The sequence below is a fragment of the Myodes glareolus genome, chromosome 19, assembly GCF_982192425.1.
Source record: "Myodes glareolus chromosome 19, mMyoGla1.1, whole genome shotgun sequence".
Taxonomy (NCBI): Eukaryota; Metazoa; Chordata; class Mammalia; order Rodentia; family Cricetidae; genus Myodes; species Myodes glareolus.
The window spans coordinates 44,189,459-44,208,836 of NC_142044.1; the positions used below are offsets into that span (position 1 = coordinate 44,189,459).

At 51.6% G+C, this 19,378-nt stretch overlaps 2 protein-coding genes and 1 pseudogene across 2 annotated transcripts in view; 2 read left to right on the top strand and 1 right to left on the bottom strand.

The window, feature by feature from the left end:
• Positions 1–5,530, top strand: part of Aco2 (aconitase 2) — a 43,386-nt gene extending 37,856 nt beyond the window's left edge. Inside the window, exons 12-18 of the mRNA XM_048445080.3 lie at positions 104–215; positions 1,670–1,792; positions 1,989–2,144; positions 2,868–3,059; positions 4,104–4,236; positions 4,622–4,743; positions 5,016–5,530. Of these exons, the coding sequence (XP_048301037.1) occupies positions 104–215; positions 1,670–1,792; positions 1,989–2,144; positions 2,868–3,059; positions 4,104–4,236; positions 4,622–4,743; positions 5,016–5,150 (973 nt within the window). The 3' untranslated portion in view covers positions 5,151–5,530. The remainder of the gene's footprint in view (positions 1–103; positions 216–1,669; positions 1,793–1,988; positions 2,145–2,867; positions 3,060–4,103; positions 4,237–4,621; positions 4,744–5,015) is intronic.
• Positions 5,531–6,458: 928 nt separating this feature from the next.
• Positions 6,459–17,389, bottom strand: Polr3h (RNA polymerase III subunit H). The gene is made up of 7 exons (XM_087899096.1): positions 17,319–17,389; positions 16,946–17,070; positions 13,073–13,169; positions 9,201–9,287; positions 8,720–8,783; positions 7,809–8,010; positions 6,459–7,082 (listed from the first exon to the last, which is right to left on the bottom strand). Exons 2-7 carry the CDS (start codon positions 17,054–17,056, stop codon positions 7,029–7,031), a joined length of 615 nt encoding a protein of 204 aa, XP_087755222.1. The 5' UTR covers positions 17,057–17,070; positions 17,319–17,389; the 3' UTR covers positions 6,459–7,028.
• On the top strand, positions 14,460–14,636 carry LOC125407521 (small nucleolar RNA U3; annotated as a pseudogene).
• Positions 17,390–19,378: the final 1,989 nt, after the last annotated feature.

The window sequence follows — 19,378 nt, forward strand, 5'->3', positions numbered from 1 at the left end:
GTCAAGAGCTAAGTATGCACCATAAGAACTCAGACCACCTGGCCTCGGGCAGCCCACGTGACAGGGCTAGGTATCTCTAATCCTGTCCTCTCTGCTCTGGCAGGAAAGACATCAAGAAAGGGGAGAAGAATACAATCGTCACCTCCTACAACAGGAACTTCACAGGACGCAATGACGCGAATCCTGAGACCCATGCCTTTGTCACATCCCCAGAGGTGAGACTGCATGCCCAGGCATAGCCTGAAACTACCTTGGGAGTCCTGTTCCTGGTGGTTCAGAGGGTTGACATTATAGAATGTTCTAGAAAATATAAAAGGACTTTCCTATTAGTCCCTATCCAGCAGCAGTCACCGCTAATGTGAGTTATCCAAGTGGAAGCCATGAGCCATGGCTGACTTGGTGATTTCTGCCTGGGTCTCCCTCAATTTTTTTTTTTTAAGATTTATTTATTATGTATACAGTGTTTTGTCTGCATGTGTGTCTACAGACCAAAAGAGGGTACCAGATCTCATTACAGATAGTTGTGAGCCACCATGTGGTTGTTGGGAATTGAACTCAGGACCTCTGGAAGAATAGTCAGTGCTCTTAACCTCTGAGCCATCTCTTCAGCCTGTCTCCCTCAATTCTTAAGGGTCTCAACCATTTAGCACAGTTAGTAGCTATGAGTATGGACTATGGCGTTTCACTGAGACAAGTCCTTGCTCTCCTAACTACATGAGCTTGGCTACTATACTTAGACCTTCCAGGGTTCTGTGAGAGGTTATGTGAATTGCTGGCTTAATAGTCATCCCCACCCCCTTCCCTCCCTTGTGAGTGACTGAGACCACAGACATGTCTCAAGCTTGGCTTCTGTGTTCGGTAAAAATGTGCCTTCGCCATTACTATGGTCATTGATCAGCTGCATCTTAGGCACTGAGTGGGTGCCCCACCTTGCCCATCTCCAGCACAGGGCCAGTCTCTTGACTTTACTGCATGTTCCAGAGCTCTCATTGCTAAATGAGGAAATGGTTCTCTCTTTTCCTTTGCTGCCAAGAAAGAACATTTCCAGCACTGAAGCATTTGCGCCCTGGGCCTACTCTCTATCCAAGGCGCCTGCAAGACAGGAAAGTGACATAGTAGTGCTGGCCTGGCCTGGGGGAGCCATTGCAGAGGCCAAGGAGGGGACCATGGTCCCAAAGACAGCCCTACAGTTCTGGCTTTAGAAGAGGGACCTGGGGAGAGGAAGGTGCCTCAGTAGATGAAGTTCTTGTTGCACAAGTATGAGGGTCTGAGTTTGACTTCCCAGCACCCACATTAAAAAAAAAGAAAAAATCCCTGGGGCTTGTTGGCCAGCCAGCATAGCCAAAGAGCAAAGCTCCAGGCTCACTGCGGGACCTTCCAGCAAGATGACTCAGCAGACAAAAGTGCTTGCTACACATAACCCCAGAGACCTGAGTTCAATGTCTAGAAACACACACCTCATCCTTGCCCTGTAAAGGTGGGAGATAATCAACCACACAAAGTTGTTTTCTGACTCCAACATCTATGCTTTGGCACCCATATGCACACATGCATACCATACACACATTCACTCACAATAATAAAAATAATTTAAAAAAAAAAAGAGGGGCATAGGTAGGTAAGTGTGGGTGTCTGCTGCTAACCAGGAAACTGGCCTCCTCCATTTCAGATTGTCACAGCCCTGGCCATTGCAGGAACCCTTAAGTTCAACCCAGAAACTGACTTCTTGACAGGCAAGGATGGCAAGAAGTTCAAGCTGGAGGCTCCAGATGCAGATGAGCTTCCCAGATCGGTGAGCAGATGCTACCATTTTGTATAATTGGCTAACCACAGGCCTGCCTTGGCCTAGCTGCTTGGGCTCATGTGGGGTGGAGTAACACTGTTACTGAGAACGAGTGAGGCTTGGGGCCAGGGAAGCTTGTGATCTAGGAGACGTCCATATGGGGATTAAGGACTCAGTACCCAGTGTGTCTCCATCCCTTCTGTAGGACTTTGACCCAGGGCAGGACACCTACCAGCATCCACCCAAGGACAGCAGTGGGCAGCGGGTGGATGTGAGCCCTACCAGCCAGCGCCTGCAGCTCTTGGAGCCTTTTGACAAGTGGGACGGCAAAGACCTGGAAGACCTGCAAATCCTCATCAAGGTTGGCATGAGCAACCCGTACACAAGCATTGGACATGACTGGGGACCTCGTGGGAACAGAGAGGCTGGTTTGCAAGGGGAAAGAGATCACAGCAGCCTGTAGTTCCTCTTCTCCATGGCTCTGGGCTGGACAGACCTCAGCCATATGGTGGGGTGAATGCGTCACATGTGACTTAGCTCAGCTCTGGACTGACAAGACTCCACAGCATTCCTATGGGTCATTACCGGATAGGGACTGTTTGGAAGCTCGGCCCTTTTAGTGTGGTCAAGGCCTCAGACTCATGTCTGACAATAATTTATGGGCTTACTAAGGGGTGTCCAGGCACGCCTGACAGCTAGTATTTAGCTCGTGTGAGCCAGGGCCCAGACATGACTCTCCGCTCCTGTGTCTGGTGTGGAGCTGCTGTTCTTCCACCGTAGGCAACTTAGTTGAATGAGCAAACAGTTGCATCTGTCCTCCATGTCTAACCTATCCCGCGAGAAAGTATCCTGTCATGGACACAGCATATTGTAGCTTTTGACAGGGTGGTCAAACCTTGGTCTTACCTGAACCAAGTAGGTATGAGTACACCAGGACTCACTCCACAGACAAGAGGTTCAAGGCCAGACATAACCCTCTTCTACCCTCCTAGTTTTGGTCACTGTTGCCTGTCTCTGGAAGTCTTCTCCCTTCATCCAGTACTCAGGTCTAACCTGGCTTGTCTCCTCTGTTCACTCACCCCAGGTCAAAGGAAAGTGCACCACCGACCACATTTCTGCTGCTGGCCCCTGGCTCAAGTTCCGTGGACATCTGGACAACATCTCTAATAACCTGCTCATCGGTGCCATCAACATTGAAAATGGCAAGGCCAACTCCGTGCGCAATGCTGTCACCCAGGAGTTTGGTCCTGTCCCTGACACTGCTCGATACTACAAGGTAAGGCCAGCATTGTTTGGTGAAAACAGTGTTGGCAGCCGCTCTCCTGAGGGCCAGGGCAGGGAGTCGGGGGAGGCATACCTGGAGAAAATTGCTCTCCCAGCACCCAAGAGACCCTGCCCTGGAGTCAGGAGTCACAGCACATGTTTGACCCCAGACTGGAGAGGTTGAAGAAAACAAAGTGAAGCTCAGAAGAGCCACAGGTGGTTTCACACAACCCAGGCCTGAGCCAGGGTCCCACCTCATTTTGTTTCTTTGAAACCCTGGCTGTCTTGGAACTCATTCTGTAGACCAGATGGCCTAGAACTCAGAGATCTACCTGCCTCCCAAGTGCTGGGATTAAAACTGTGGGCCACCACCACCACACACTACTTCTTGTATATGTGGGTTTTGCCTGCATGTGCTTGTGAGCCATGTTCATGTCTAGTGCCCTCAGAGGCTAGATGAGGGCTCCTACCCCCAACCCCTTTAGAATTGGGAGTTAGATATGGTTGTGAGCTGCTGTGTGGGTGCTAGGATTAGAACCTGGTTCCTCTGAAAGAGCCATTCCTGTGGAGCCATTTCTTCAACCCTGGTCCACTTCTTGGAAGGTCCAGCCATACTGATCTAGGGTACTGTGAAGGCCCATCTGGCACCTCCTTGTGGCTTGACTGGGACAGTGCAGATGCTTAAGGAACTAGTCTCCTCAGGCTCATACTATTGACTATTGACTGTATTGGCCTCCGAGGCCCCAGTGAGTCTCCTGCTCCCACTGTACAGCCTCGGCTTTTCTCTCAAAATGGAGCCTCCGCCCACCCTGCCTCTGTACTGCTCCGTGTACCTAGCTGCTTTCTTGTCCACTGCAGATAGGCAGGCAGAAACAACATCCATCCACCCTGCCTGCTCCCTTGAGGCCTTATCTGGCCTAATTCATTCGAAGTCCAGCTGCTCGTGAGCAACAGGAAAGGAACTGCCCCCTCCCTCCCCTGACTCTGAACATCAACTTGCCCAAGGTTAGGCAGGTACACGCAGCACCCTCAGCACTGTGTCCCCATTACCTGACAGAAACATGGCATCAGGTGGGTAGTGATCGGAGACGAGAACTATGGTGAAGGCTCCAGCCGGGAACACGCAGCATTGGAGCCTCGCCACCTCGGAGGCCGGGCCATCATCACCAAGAGTTTCGCCAGGATCCACGGTGAGCCAGACCCTTGGGTGCTGCTCCTCACTCAAGGTCCTAGATCACCTATTGTCAGTACACAACTTGGGCCTGGAGTCCATGTTCCCACATTCCACATAGCCTGTCCCCACCTACCCAGACCAACATCATGCCTGTAGCCTCCCACCAACACTGGTGTTGATTCTAAGCTTGTTGGTTGAAATCCAAGGCGCTAATACAAGCCTGCCTGGAGTGCTACTGAGGAAAGAAGGGCTGGAACCCAGCGGAGTTGGGCACTATAGTCACTGCCTGTTTATCCCCAGCAGGACTGGGTTGAGGGTCTGTCTCCTGATGTTTTAGAGAATACTCCTCAGCTAGTTAGGGCAGAGGACACACACTTTTTGACTTCATCTGTGTCTTCCAGAAACCAATCTAAAGAAGCAGGGCTTGCTGCCCCTCACCTTTGCTGACCCCTCTGACTACAACAAGATCCATCCAGTGGACAAGCTGACCATTCAAGGCCTGAAGGACTTTGCCCCTGGCAAGGTCAGGGGGCTAGGAAAGAGGGAAGGCAGACTGGGGATCTCTGTGGTTGGGGTTGGATAGTCCCTTGCTTCTTGTCCTGCTACAGCCAGCCACATGCCGTACTTACGGCTCTGAGGAATCCATGCTCCAACCAGCTGAGACCCATTAGCCCTGGCACTCAGTGCCCAGATAGCTTGCCTGGTGCAATGCATTGGGCCTGCACAGTGCCCAGTGAGGACTGTGTGCCTAGGAGCACCCTCCACCCCCCACCCACATGCGTCTTTCCTTTACAGCCTCTGAAATGCATCATCAAGCACCCTAATGGGACCCAGGAAACCATCCTCCTGAACCACACCTTCAACGAGACTCAGATCGAGTGGTTCCGCGCAGGCAGTGCCCTAAACAGGATGAAGGAGCTGCAGCAATAAGGAAGGTCCAGGCTGGCTATTGTGTCCCTCTAGACCCTGCTGGGTGTCAAAAGTACAGGTCCATGTACATCATCAGAGTCAGAACTGGTCTGTCCAGCATGGCCTCCAGCTCTAAGATGGTGACCAGACAGACCTGCTTTCTGCTCTCCTCATCCTCAGACCACTGAGTGAGCCACCATGGAGGGCACTTAAGATTATGTCCCAGCCCCGGCCTCCTTTTTCAGTTTGGTTCGTCCTTCAACAGCCCATGCATCTGTATTTATTTTTAATGACAGCACTCCTAAAGAAGTTTTATCCTGCCTGATCATTTCACTGGTGGCTGAAGGATTTTACAGAACCTTTTGTTCTTACAGGAAAAAAAAAAATCCAAATCCATTGACTGTTCTGTGTGAGAGTGGTTGGTATTTGCAGCGGGGAGAACCTTTTAAGCCAAGGTCGGCAGAGGCCTCATCCGGCCTGGGTTACTACAGCACAGATGGAAGCACTGCAGTAGGCTAGAGCTTCAGGGACCAAGAGCTGCCTCCTCTGTTCCCTTGGGACTGATGCACTAGACTTGGTCTTTAACTACCCTGAGAGTAGGTGCAGCATCTATCTTACAATGGGTGATGGCAGCTCACGCCTTTAATCCCAGTGCCCAGTACTTGGGAGGCAGAGGCAGGTGACTCTCCAAGTTCAAGTCCAGCCTGAACTAGATAAAGCAGCCTAAAAAGGAATCTGCTCCAAGCCACACCTAATAACATTTGCCATTCCTTGCCTCTGCAGGGGGGCGGGGGGAGAAGGACTCCTCTTCATTAGGCAGCATCAGATGGCACTACCTGATACCCACACGGAAAGATCCAGGAGGGGCAAGGAGGTCTGTCACAAAATAGTACTTATTACACAAGTATCTCAGTGCCATTGGAGAAAAGGACAGCAGGACTTGGCAGTCATTTGCCGAGACATGGGGCATCACAAACCCCATGATACTTGTGGTCCCAGCTGAGGGGGCAGCAACACCAGGCTTCTTTTAAGGTAGCCCTTAGGACAGTAATCCCACAGCCTCCATTTCCTAGGCAAGGAGTTAGTTTGGCTCATTTGGGGGGCTACTCCTTCCAAAAGCTGGGGGAGGATGTAGCCTGGTGCTGTGACTGACAGCACTGCCCTAAAACACCTGTGCGAGGGCCTCTCCCTTTACTACAGAGCACCAAGCTCAGCAGTCAGTCTGCTTTCATAAATGCCAAAGTCCCACAACTGTCAAGCTTGGGAATGCTGTCCCAGGTGGTCAATTTGGTGACCTTAGATCACGTCAGCTATTGAAAGAGAGGAGGGTTACTGCTGCTGTCATTATTTATTAAATTTTCTTCTGTCACTGAAAACCAGAAGTTCACAGGAAAGGATAGGACGGGCCTAGCTCATCCTATTGTATCCTAGTAGTACAGTTACCTGCCTCACATGAAAGAGGCCCTGGATTCCATCCTCAGCACTGAAGAAATAAACCAGTCCTTGTGCTGAGGAAGTTGGTAGAGTGCCTGCCTGGCGTGCACACAGCCCTGACTCCATCCTACCACATAAACTCAATGTGGGGTGCACACCTGCAATCGCAGCACTCATGAGGAAGAGGCTGGAGGATCAGAAGCTCAAGGCTACTCTATGCTGCATGGCAAGTGAGAAGCCAGCCTGGATACATGAGACTGTCAGGAAAACAAAAGCAATCCAGTGTAGAGGACTTCAGGGGTGGCTCCAGAAGGCAGAGAACCAGAGTTCGGGGAGACAAGTGGGTGGCACTCCTGGACCCATCCAGCCTAGCTCTGGGCAGCACTCCTCAGAATCTGCATCTGCTCCACTTTCTCGGGTCTGGGCAGGGTCTTCAGGCTGGTCAGTCACTGTTAAGCTCCAGGACTAATTGCTGGTCCACCAGGAGAGAAGGCCCAGGCCTGGCTCACTGATAGATCCCTGTTAGAGAAAAACAGGCACACTTGTCACAGCTCAGCTGGACTGCCGAGGACAGGAGGCCCAGCACAGGCAAAAGGAAGGTCGGGAGTCCTTGGAGGCTGTGGGAAGACTGGGAACCACAGTGCCACTCCTGTCCTAGCTCTCCAGGTTCTTAGGAAAAAGCTAGTTTTTGGCCCCATAGCCTCAAGTGGGATCAGGTAGTCCTTCCTCAGCCCTAGACCTGTCTTCCTGAGCCCCCCAAAGTCACACCGAGGGAGGAACTCGAGACTCCCTTTTCCCTGGAACCCTGCTCTAGTCTCCACTTTAACCTTTCCAGCCCTCCGTGGTTTTCCTTCCTTCCCTTAAAAGATCCTCATGACATAATCCAGTCTGAGCTGTCCCTCTGGGGGCATAGGACATACTCCCATCTAGCCTGCCCAACACCCACAGCAGCATTGTCACCTCAGCCCCAGTCCACAAAAGCAGGCTAAGAAGTGACAGGTGACACAAGACATTTGACCTGCTAAGGGTGGGGGTTCTAGAAGTGGAACTCCAAGAAAGCCTCCTTGCTGGGTGTGGTGGTGCACATCTTTAATCCCAGCACTTGAGAGGCAGGCAGATCTGAGTTTGAGGCCAGCCTGGTCTACAGAGCTAGTTCCAGGACAGCCAGAGATACACAGAGAAACCCTGTCTCAAAAATACAAAAACAAAACAAAAAAGCAGGCAAGCAATCCCCGACCAGCTTACCACAAGTGTGTATGGCGCTTCCTTCTTTGGCAACTCCTCGCTGGAAGAGGCAGCCTCAGCTGAGCTGGGTCCTGTGGGGGACGTGTCCACAAAGCTCTCATCCACGACCCTGAAGCGGATCTCCTCACCAGTGTCCATGTACAGATCATGAGCTCCTTCCTCGGTCTCATACTCCCACACCCAGACTTGTTCTGTCTCATCACTGGACACCAAGGTCAAGGCCACAACCATGCTATGCGGGTTCAGGAGGCAGAGGGTCCTCGGAAGTACTCACCCAGGTTGAGACTATTTTGGCTGGGAATCCCGGTGAAGGCTACTTCTGTTCCTTGGAGAGGAGCTAGTTTGTGCCAGGACCCAAAGTGAGAACTACATTCCCAAGTCTGGAGAGGAGAATGACCCAGTGCCCCACACGCCTCATTCAAGCCTTAATTAGTTTGACAGGAAGGTCATGGCTCCCCTGGTCTCCAGAAGATGAGGTAGGTTTAAATGTTACCTGCCTGAGGAAAAGCAGGCTACACCAGATTTGCTGACAATTCAGTCTCACGTAAACCCTACCCTGCAGAGGCCTGGGAGTGAGCAGAGGCTGATGCTCTTCCCCCACGGCCTACAGAGCCACACTGCCCTCTAGTGGCTCACTGAATCCTCCATGTCAGGCGACTGCAGGGAGCTCTGAATACAGTGTGACAAGCCACCTGAGCCTCTCCCAAGACCACTGACTGTCCCATTAAAAACAGCCCCAGATGGAGGAAGAGGACAGGGGCTCTGCACTCCAGCTCCTAGGGGAAGGATCTCTGAAATGACTCCTGCAGGTCAGAGTGGAGCAGGGGACCTGGTGCTTCACACCAGCAGTGGCAGATCACAGAGCCCCGGGTCACCACAGGAGCTGCCCCACATTAACCTTGAGAGGATACAATTTGGCAGGCTGCTGCAGTGACTCAGGGGGGATGAGAATGTCATCAAAGAACCCTAAAGAGACTGGGAGAAATGAACATGATGGCATGGGATGAGGACTTCAAAGGGACAACAGAAGAGATGGCTGGACACTGTCAGTCCCTTTCCCAGGGCAGCCCAGGTGTCCCCAGGGCAACCTGTCCCCCCTTCCTCAAAGCCCCACCACATCTGTAACTATACCACCACCATGTGCTGAGCAGCCCTGGGCAAAACGCCAAGGATCTAGTTCTCCACCCTGAGTGCTCACTGAGACCCATATGGACCGTGCGCCCATCACCTCCGCCTGCTCAGCAGCCGTCCTAAGATCCTAAGCTGTAGCCTTAGAGTGAAACCTGACAGCTGGATGAGGCCCTTACTCCATGCACGAGAGCATGAGGGGACGCTTTGTCCGCAGACACGCCCACCCCACTGTGCCCCACCCCAGCAGTCACCCTCCCTTACCGTGCACACCCTCTGGGCTGCAGCCTTTGATCTTTCCAATGAGGATTTCATCCAGGAACGGGTGGAACACCACGTATCGGAAATGGACTGGAAAAGAAGGAACACTGTTGTCAGTTACACCAGACCCTCCATGGTGGCCGTGGAGCCTGGGGCTGATCATGTTCGCCTATGTCCACCTCACCGCCAGCACACTTACCCAGTGGTCCACGCCAAGTCCTCCTGCAGGTCTAGACCTGTCTGCTAAGCCAGAAAACCGACCCTCCCTCTCTTCTGCAAGATCACGGTTTGGTCTCCAAAAGGACCAGCAGCTCCTGCTGTTCTGGACTAAGGCTGGTTTCCAAACCCATCTCAGTCACACCTGAGCCTTGCTTCTGGACCCTAGTGACTCCAAAGTCAATTCCAAACTCCCCGTCCCCGCAGCAAGCTTACCTTCAGCCCAGAGCCAATCTGTGATAGGATACTAAAAACACCAAGGCTGCCTGTGGTGACAGACACACCTGGGGAAAGTCTTCGTGGGTCCTCAGGCCTTGTCCTGTGTGCTCCCCACTCACCTGAATCCAAAGGAAAGGCTGGCCTAAGCTGTACCCACATCAGGATGACTGCCGGCCTCAGCAGAAGCCACACCTCCCAAACAGGAAGATGCTCTCTGTCATTAGCCAACTGCAGCTATGAACTGCCTGGGCCAGCCATGTTTCCAACACACTGAGGCAGCTCAGAGAGGCTGGGTGTGCCACTCTAACTACACAGCTCCCCTGCCTATTTGACCTCTAGGTCAGTGCTTCTCAATCTTCCTAATACTGCAACCTTTTCATACACGGACCCCAACTATAAAATTATTTTTGCTGCTACTTCCTAACTGTAATTTTACAACTTATGTTATGAATCATAATTAACTATCTGATATACAGGATATCTGCTATGTGACCCAAAGGGGTCACAACTCACAGGTTAATAGCCACCCTAGATGTCTCTCCCCAGATGAGGCCACCAGGTTGAATGTACCTTCCTCAGACAGACTCACTCCTAGCACAGGCTTCTTCTACCAGGGCTCCTTCAATGGCCTACCTTGCCCAGCTCTGTCCACCTGCCTCCCTGCACACTATCCTGTGAGGTGACAAACATCCTAAAGGGGACTGAGCCTTCTACTAACTTTGCACAACGCAGCCAGGAGCAGACATGGGCCTCTTACACACAGGACGAAAACACATTGCACCCCACAGCACTCAGCATTCAGCTCAAAGCCTCCACCAGGTTAGTTTGGCGCAGGCCTAGGAAGACAGGACAGCATGTAAACCAGGGCCCAGGGCCTAAGTGGTGAGCAGCCACGTGCACTGACTAATGAACAGAAGCTCAGTGTACACACACAGTACATTCATCAGCCTTGAAAAGGAAGACTGAAGCTAGGCATGTGGCACACACCTTTAACCCCAGCACCCTGGAAGCAGATCTTTGTGAGTTCGTGGCCAGCCTGATCTACATGATGAGTCACAGGACAGCCAGGGCTACACAGAGAGACCCCATCTTAAAAGACAACAACCAAGGGCTAGAAGAAGTGGCCCAGTGGTAGAACACTCAATGACACGAGGCCCTGGGTTTCCACCCCAGGACTGCACTCCATTCCCACCTCAGCAGGAGACTGCAGGGGGAGGGCATAACCATTTGAATCCTTTGGTCTTAGCAGGCATAAGCAGATGTAGTCTAGGATATGTACTCTACATTCTTGGGAGGTGTACTCCACACTCTTGGGAGTTTCTGGGAAAAAAAACAAATTCCTGAATCCACTCACAAGAGGCACTGAAGCAGTCAGGACTCCAAAGAAGGGCCAGCAAAATGGTTCGGTGAAAAAGGGGGCTTGCGACCAAGTCTGACCACCCGAGTTTGACCATCGGGACCCAAATGGTAAAAGGAGAGGAAAGACTAACAAGCTGACCTTCTGAGGAGGAGGCGGGGCATGGCCTGATGCTCTTGCAGTGCTCACGGCCCTCAAAGAGCTTCCCACTGTGTGACAGGTAACAGGTAGCTGCCCAGGCCCCCACCCCAGGAACCAGAGCCAGAAACACAGGTCTGTGGGATGTACTTACTCCAAGGGTCAAACTTTACTCTTCTCCCACAGTGAAACAAGAGACCCAGGGTGAGCAGGGTCTAGGGGACAATACAAATCAATACTGGAGCCCAAGTGCCAGATATCACCAAGGGAAAACAGGCAGCATTTCCTTAAAGCTGATTTGCTTCTGGTATTCCTCAAATTATTAGCACTTGCCTCTTGGACAACAGGCTCTTGTTCTTGTCCAAGAACAGAGCCTGCTCAGCTCAGCAGTGTTCCCTGAGAACAGAGGCCTTGCCCTTGTCCAAGCGCAGAGCCAAGCTCAGAGCCAAGCTTAGCTTGGCACTCCTCTCTGAGAACAGGGCTACTCATAGCTGTTTCCGTGCTCTGGGCTTGCTCGTGAAAATGCCTAGTCCAAACAAAGACAGCCTGCTTCCTGGGGCTCTCTGCAGAGCTCAATGCCACGTCAATTAATTAACTAGTCTCGGGATGCCAGCACAGACCCCAGGCTGCCTGTGCACACTCCGGAATGCTCGACCACCCGTCCCTGGGCTGAGAGGCTGACCAACGTGGACAAAGATAGGTCTCCACAGTGGCTTGTGTGTCTGTCACAGGGCTCTTTGCCTCTGCCGCATTTCCAGGTTGACATTGCAAGCCCTGGGCAAGCTGAGGATACACATTCTACCCAGGGCCTGCACACAGGGTGCAGAGTTCCTCCAGGTCGTCCTTCTGATGGTCCAATGCAAGCAGGACTAGGAGTCCCGACATCCTCCAAGGAAGACACCAGGGCTGACCGGCCCCTCCCACCACCTCCCCAAGGTCCTGCCCACCACCCTTTCACCCCCAGAGGGACATCCCTTTCAGTTTTACTACACTTTCCCTCACAAGGGGAAAGTCTGTCTCTCCATTCCTCAGTCATGTGACAGCTTTTGGTCAGTGGGCTCTAGGCCAGGCTGAAGACATACTTAGGCACTGAACTTCAGACCTTTGAAACCACCACACCCGACATTCCAGCCCCACCCAAGTAACCCCCAGAACCAACAGAAACAACCAATGCCACGCTTCTTCAGTGCCCAGGCCCCATCTTGAGTTCTACTATATTAATGTCCTAAAGTATAGAAGCTACTCTCGCTGTTAGCCCAGGCTGGCCTGCCACTCCTGGTCCTACTGCTTCCACCTCCCAAGTGTTGGGATTACAGGCACGTATCACCATCCCTGCTCAGAGGACGGACACACACACGGGGACACACACACCCACATACACACACACCATGTAGAGATCAGAGGAAAACCATGTGCAGTCAGTTCTCTCCTTCCATCTTCTAGTGAACCCCAAACTCAGGTCTCTAGATTTGTACAGCACACACCTTTACCCCTGAGCCACTCGCAGACCCCAGAGTTTTAATTGCTGTGGCCTACCTGCCCCCTCCAGGTCCCCAGACCTCACTAGGCCACTCTACCTTCTGCTCTCCACTCAGGATATTTGCCTAGCAGGCCTCACCACACACATGAAGCAATGGTGGTCTGAGGGCTGGGCAAGCATCAAGGGGCACTAGATGGAACCCAAGGGACCCGAAGGTTGAGCCACAATCCCAATCTCAAAACCGTAGCAGCCTTGAGACTCTCCCCATCTACACTGCTGGCTTACAGGAATGTAAACTGAGGCCCAGAGGGGACAAGAGTACCCATGGTCACTGAAGTAAATTCCTAGCAGAATTAGGCTGGGGCCCAGGTCCCCTGCCACCCCAAGAGGCATGGCAGCTTGATGTTTTGCTACAGAAAAATAAGCCCCAAGAAATATGGCACCCTAGGAAGAGAAGGCACCCACCTTTGGTGTGTGAGGCTCCGTCCCCTGGGAATACATAGGCATCTTCCAGCTTGGTGATATCAAACAGACAGATGCAGAGTCCCACGTTGTACACGACCTGTGCACACACGTGCATACATACAGTGACCCCGGGGTCCAGCATCTCCAAAACCCTCCTCCTTATAAGCGAGCTTTGAGTTCCTCTTGTTCTAGAGGGACGTGAGCTAAGACTCTGCAGGAGGTGACTGTGGCAGGGACCTCAGGATGCAGAACTCTGGAAAGAGCAGGGCCTGAACGACAAGCCTTGTGGGACCACCAAGGACATTACTTTGCCTTTCTGAGCCTCAGTTTTCCCATGTTGAAAAATGAGACACCAGACTGGGCATCGCGGCACATGCCTTTAACTCCAGTACTTAGGAGGTAGAGGCAGGCAGTCTGAGGTCAGTCTGGTCTACAGAGCGAATTTGAGGACAGTCAGGGCTTTCTCAAACCGACCCCCCCTCAAAGAAAAGACACCAGCTGAAGCGTTAAGTGAGTAGGATGGACATGAAGTCTCCTGGTGGTTCAGAGACCACAAATGACCAAATTTACTGTCACCACTGTGAGGACTGCCAGGGGAAGCCTTGCTCAGTCTCTATTATCCAGTACCTTAAAGTCTATGCTCCAAATCACAGACAATAAATATAAGAACCCTGCCACACTCATGCCACACCAGACCACCTCACACATACAGAGACGGGGCTCTCACAATGGTATGTGGTCAAGCCCTTCAAGGGAGCAGAGTCCCACACCCCCAAGCCCACACTCTGGTATTCTTGGCTCGGTGTCTGCACATCCGCCACCCTCTAAATCACACACCTCACCAGAGCTGCTCGGGGACTCGAGAGACAGCAGAGCACTTCAGAGCTGGGGCAGAGCTCCCCATGAGCTCTTCTGTGGAGGCGCCTCTCACAGGAGTCCGTGACCTGGCCTCAGCCGGGCGTAGTGACCTGAGAGGTGCAGGCAGAGCCATTCTGGTTACACAGTGACTGTGAAATCCGTTCAGGCCTCAAAAATAAGTGGGGAGGTGGCACTGGCAAAGTAACCCAGCAGTCAAGGTGCTTGCCACCAATCCAGACAACTTAAGCTGCCTCCCAGGACTACAGGAGACTCATCTTCTCCTCACGGCTGTCCTGACCTACACATATGTGCTGTGATATGTACACCCACATGCAAAATAAATACATGGAATTAAAAAAAATGAAGACTACACTTTCAGGGATCATTTCTTTCTTTTTCTTTTCTTTTTTGGTTTATCGAGACAGGGTTTCTTTGTCTAACAGCCCTAGGTGTCCTGGAACTAGGTCTTGTAGACCAGGCTGGCTACAAACTCAGAGATCCTCCTGCCTCTGCCTTCTGCTGGGATTAAAGGCGTGCACCATCAGGGATCATCTCTATAGTCTGTTACTGGAGAGTGTAGGGCACCCTAGACCATGAGGATGACATGTGGTGTCCCTCCTGAGAGTGAAGCAGCTCTGGCTGCTGCTTTTCTGCAGCTGCTCTCTCCCTCTGGAGAGGGAGAGGGAGGGAAGGCAGTCTGAGTGGATTTCAGAAAAAAAAAAAAATTAAAGAAAGAAGTCCTGGATGTGGTGGCTGTGGGGGTTTGGATAAGAATGGCCTCCACAGGGCTGGAGAGATGGCTCAGTGGTTAAGAGCATTGCCTGTTCTTCCAAAGGTCCCGAGTTCAACTCCCAGCAACCACATGGTGGCTCACAACCATCTGGAATGAGGTATGGTGCCCCCTTCTGGCCTTCAGGCATACACGCAGAAAGAATATTGTATACACAATAAATAAATAAATAAATTAAAAAAAAAAAAAAAAGAATGGCCTCCACAGGCCCAGATATTTGAATGCTGAGGCATCAGGGAGAGGCACTATTTCAGGATCAGGAGGTGTGGCCTTGCTGGAGAAAGTGTGCCACTGGGGTGGACTTTGAGACTGTTGTTCTCTTGGTCTGTGGATCTAGAGGTAGCTCTCAGCTGATGCTCCAGTACCATGTGTGCCCCGCCTTGATAACGGACTAAACCTCCGAAAGCTGCCTTGGTCATGGTGTCTCTTCACGGCAACTGAACTGTGACTAGGACAATGGCACACACCTTTAATACCAGCACCTGAGCAGCAGAGGCAGGCAGGCCTCTCTGACTGCCAGGCCACACCAAAATAAATCAAAGAGTCCGTGAATTCGCTCCCCCAGCGGCCAGGCCTCAGGTTTGTATGTGTGTGTGCCTCCTCCCCGACCTCAGTCTCCTATCTAAAGCCAGCCAGTCTTGTTCTTTCTGCCTCCACCTCTCCGAATACCGCCTCCTACTGGCCTATAAAGAACACTACCTGCTGCAGAGCCCTCCAGGGCAGTGGCCTGGCTTCTGTCTGCGTCCCTAGTACTCCCTCACTGTAGCAGCCACACCAGCTTCCTCCGTGCCCTGTGAGATGCCACCAACCCCTCCTTCCTCAGGGCCTCTGCACGTGCCCATGCCTCTGCCTGCACAGCTCTTCATACCCAGCCTGCTCCAACCCTCAGCACAGAGCCTCCACTTGGCTTCTCCTCACCAACAGATCTCAGCTCAAACGCTATTTCCTCAAAAAAGCCACCAATCTCTTTTATCCTGAGTGATTCTCCTTTGTTCCCCAGGTGTGTGTGCATGCCTGCCCTTTGTGGCATTAACCCTCAACTGTGAGACCCTGTTGTCAAGTCTTTTTATTCCCCTACACCACAGGGCCAGAGTCTCTGTACCTCCCGCCAGGCCCTGGCTAAGTGCTGGAGATAGTTAAAGGAGTAAGTCAGAGAGGGCCCCTGTATCCAAGGAAAGGGAAACACAGTAACCAAATAAATTCGAGCCACCAGTGAGAAGGCTCAGCTGGGAAAGTCACCCACCTCCAAACCTGACAGCTGAGCTCAATCCCAGGGACCCACAGGGTGGAAGGATCCACAAACTGTCCTCTGACCTTTTGTGGGCTGTGGCACACACAGGTATACACAAAGATAAAAAATGTAAAATCTGGCTGGGCAGTGGTGGCGTACGCCTTTAATCCCAGCACTCGGGAGGCAGAGGCAGGTGGATCTCTGTGAGTTCGAGGCCAGCCTGGTCTACAAGAGCGAGTTCCAGGACAGATCCAAAGCCTACACATAGAAACCCTGTCTCAAAAAAGTCCAGATAAACAAGAAAATAACTGTGGTAAGTGTGAAGAGAGACGTGAAGAAGAGTGGCTAAGCAGTCAGCACAGGAAAGCAGAAAGGTCTCTCCATTGGCATGGCCCACAGCGGGTGTGCAAAACACCGATTTGAGAATGAATAGACAAACCTCCCGACAACGCCGGACTATTAGAGCTACCCAATGCACAGTTGAGAGAAAAACATTATCCCCGTTTTACAAATAAAAACTGAGGCCCAGAGACGGTGACTTGGCCAAGACGGCACAGTAACTGGATATGGAATCTCGCTTTTACAAACTCATTTTGAGCGTAGTCTCTTCGTTGTTTCTTTTCTGGCCATTCTAAGACTCGAACTAACAGTCACGCAAAGGCCAAGCAAATTTAAGCACTGTTCGATACCCCGAAGCTTTTTAATTTGTTTGAGACAGGGGCTTACAGTATTGCTCACGTTGGCCTCGAACTCACGGTCGTCGCAAGCCTCAACGACCCAAGAAGCTGGGACCATAGGTGTGCTCTACATCGCCCGGCCCATATACTACTTGGGGTACCTCTAACATCCAAATCTGGTTCAGAAGGAAGAAGAAGAAAGGAGACCCGACATGAAGTTACTTAAGTGTGCAAGGCTAAGGGTGAACCAGGCAGGCGACAGCCAGGCTAGCAGATGACGAGATCGGACTACGCACGCCAGCCGGAGGGCCCAGTACCTTATTAGCTAATTTCTTGTTCAGCTCCTCGGCAATGGAGTCGTTGAGCTTCCGTTCAAACTGCCACGGCGGTATGCGCACGGTGTCCACCATCTCCACCAGGACGAACATCCTGCGCCAGTACTCTGGGAACCGGAGAGCCTGTCAAGTACCGGGGTCTGCGAGCGGTGGAGATGCCCAAGCCGCCTCGGTTCCCTCTCAGCCTGACAAGCCAGGCCGGCAGCCGGGCCGCGCGGGAGAGCCTGGGGTGCCGCTTGCGGATGCTACTCTCCTGCCCCGGAGGAAGCTGAGGCCCGCTCACTCAGTCACCCACCCCCCAAATCAGGGGCCTCCCCGCGCCGCTCCGCGTACACCACGCGCAGCAGCCACGCACCAGTCACACGCAACTCGTTTTCCTAGGTCCCTCAGCTTCCGGAGAACTGACCAATAAGAAGCCTGTGCCCGCCCCGGAGGGGTACGGAGCTACGCGAGGATCCGGAGAGGGGGCGTGGCCAGGGGTTGGGCGGGGTCTCCTGCTGTCTCCAGCCAGTGAGGGGAAAGGAGCGGTGTAGAGCGTTGAGGGGGCGGGACCTCCTTCTTAAGCAACCCAACCGCAGGCCCCTCAGGGTGTTCTGGTTGCTAGGAGACAAGTCTGCGCTTCAGGCCTGGTTATCTTTTCTCAACCGGCGAGATGCTTTAAAAATACAAATCTAACAAAACCAATCCGGGGGGGCTGGAGAGATGGCTCAGAGGTTAAGAGCATTGCCTGCTCTTCCAAAGGTCTTGAGTTCAATTCCCAGCAACCACATGGTGGCTCACAACCATCTGTAATGAGGTCTCGTGCCCTCTTCTGGCCTGCAGGTATACACACAGACAGAATATTGTATACATAATAAATTAAATAAAAAAAAAAACCAATCCGGATAGCCGCGCTTGTTGGCGCACACCCTTAACCCCAGCACTCGAGAGGCAGAGGCAGGTGGAGTTCTGAGTTTGAGGCCAGTCTAGTCTACATGGAGAAACCCTGCCTCAAACAGCAAAAACCAGTCCGTGTTCCAGACCAGTACCCAAGACGCTGGGCAAGAAAGGGTCACCAGAACCCTTCTGGATGACAGAAAGGGGTGCAACATTGTTGTAATCAACAAAAAGCACACTCGGTCTTAAGCAGCTGAGTGCATGCTAATATTCTCAGGTTTGTGATATCAGCAGCCCTAGAAAAGATAATTACTGCAGGTTCAAGGCCAGCTTGAGTTACAAAATAAGATCCTGTGTTTTAGCATCATCACCCCTGTCAATAAATAAAAATAACTCTGGAGAGCCAAAAACGATGGCAAATCCACCTATAACCCCAGAACGTGAGAGGTAAAGGCCGGAGAATTGGGAGTTCAGTTCAGCTCTACAGTGAATTCAAGGCCAGCCTGGGTACAGGAAACCCTTCCTTGGAAAAGAAGTGGGGTGGGGGTAAGGAGGCAGTGGAGGAGGAAGAAGGAAAAGGAAATAGGAAAGAAAATAAAGTATTTTGGGGTTGGAGCTGAGGAGTGGAGGTTTAGCTCAGTGATAGAAGTATCCTTACCATGTGTAAGACACTAGTGTACTTCCCACGCTTAGAAACAAAGTATTTCAGGTAACTGACATGGGAGGTAAGAATTAGTTAGCTATGATCTTTATTATATTCATAAGTAACTTCGTTTTTTGTTTTGTTTTGTTTGTTTGTTTGTTTTGGGTTTTTTTGTTTTGGTTTTTTTTTAAAAAAAAGATTCATTTATTTATTATGTATACAGCATTCCTTCCATGTCTGACGAGGACACCAGATCTCATTACAGATGGCTGTGAGCCACCATGTGGTTGCTGGGAATTGAACTCAGGACCTCTGGAAGAGTAGTCAGTGCTCTGTAACCTCTGAGCCATCTCTCCAGTCTTGATTTTGGTTTATCAAGACAGGGTTTCTCTGTAGCTTTGGAGCTCCCTGTCCAGCACCATGTCTGCCTGCACGCTGCAATGTCCCACCATGATGCTAACAGACTTAACTTCTGAAAGTGCAAGCCACCCCAATGAAATGTTTTTCCTTTATAAGAGTGCCGTGCTTATGGGGTCTCTTCACAGCAATAGAAACCCTAACTAAGACATCTGATATGTGACCCTCAAAGAAGTCAAGACCCAGAGGTTGAGAACCGTCGTCCTAGGGTGTGGTAGGGTTATGCCCTGCCACACTCACCCCACATCTAGACCTTTAAACCAGCTAGTGCTACAGGTCAGTTAGTCCAGACTTCCTTACGTGTGCTCAGAGAGCACACTAGCCGCAGCTGGGAAACAATCCAACAGAATGCCCGTTTTACTCATTTTCTTATTTTTATGTTTTAGATTTGCATATAAAGTAATGAGTTTCACCATGGCATCTTTATAACTGTCTTAGTCGGTTTTCTATTGCTGAAATAAATCACGACCAAAAGCAGC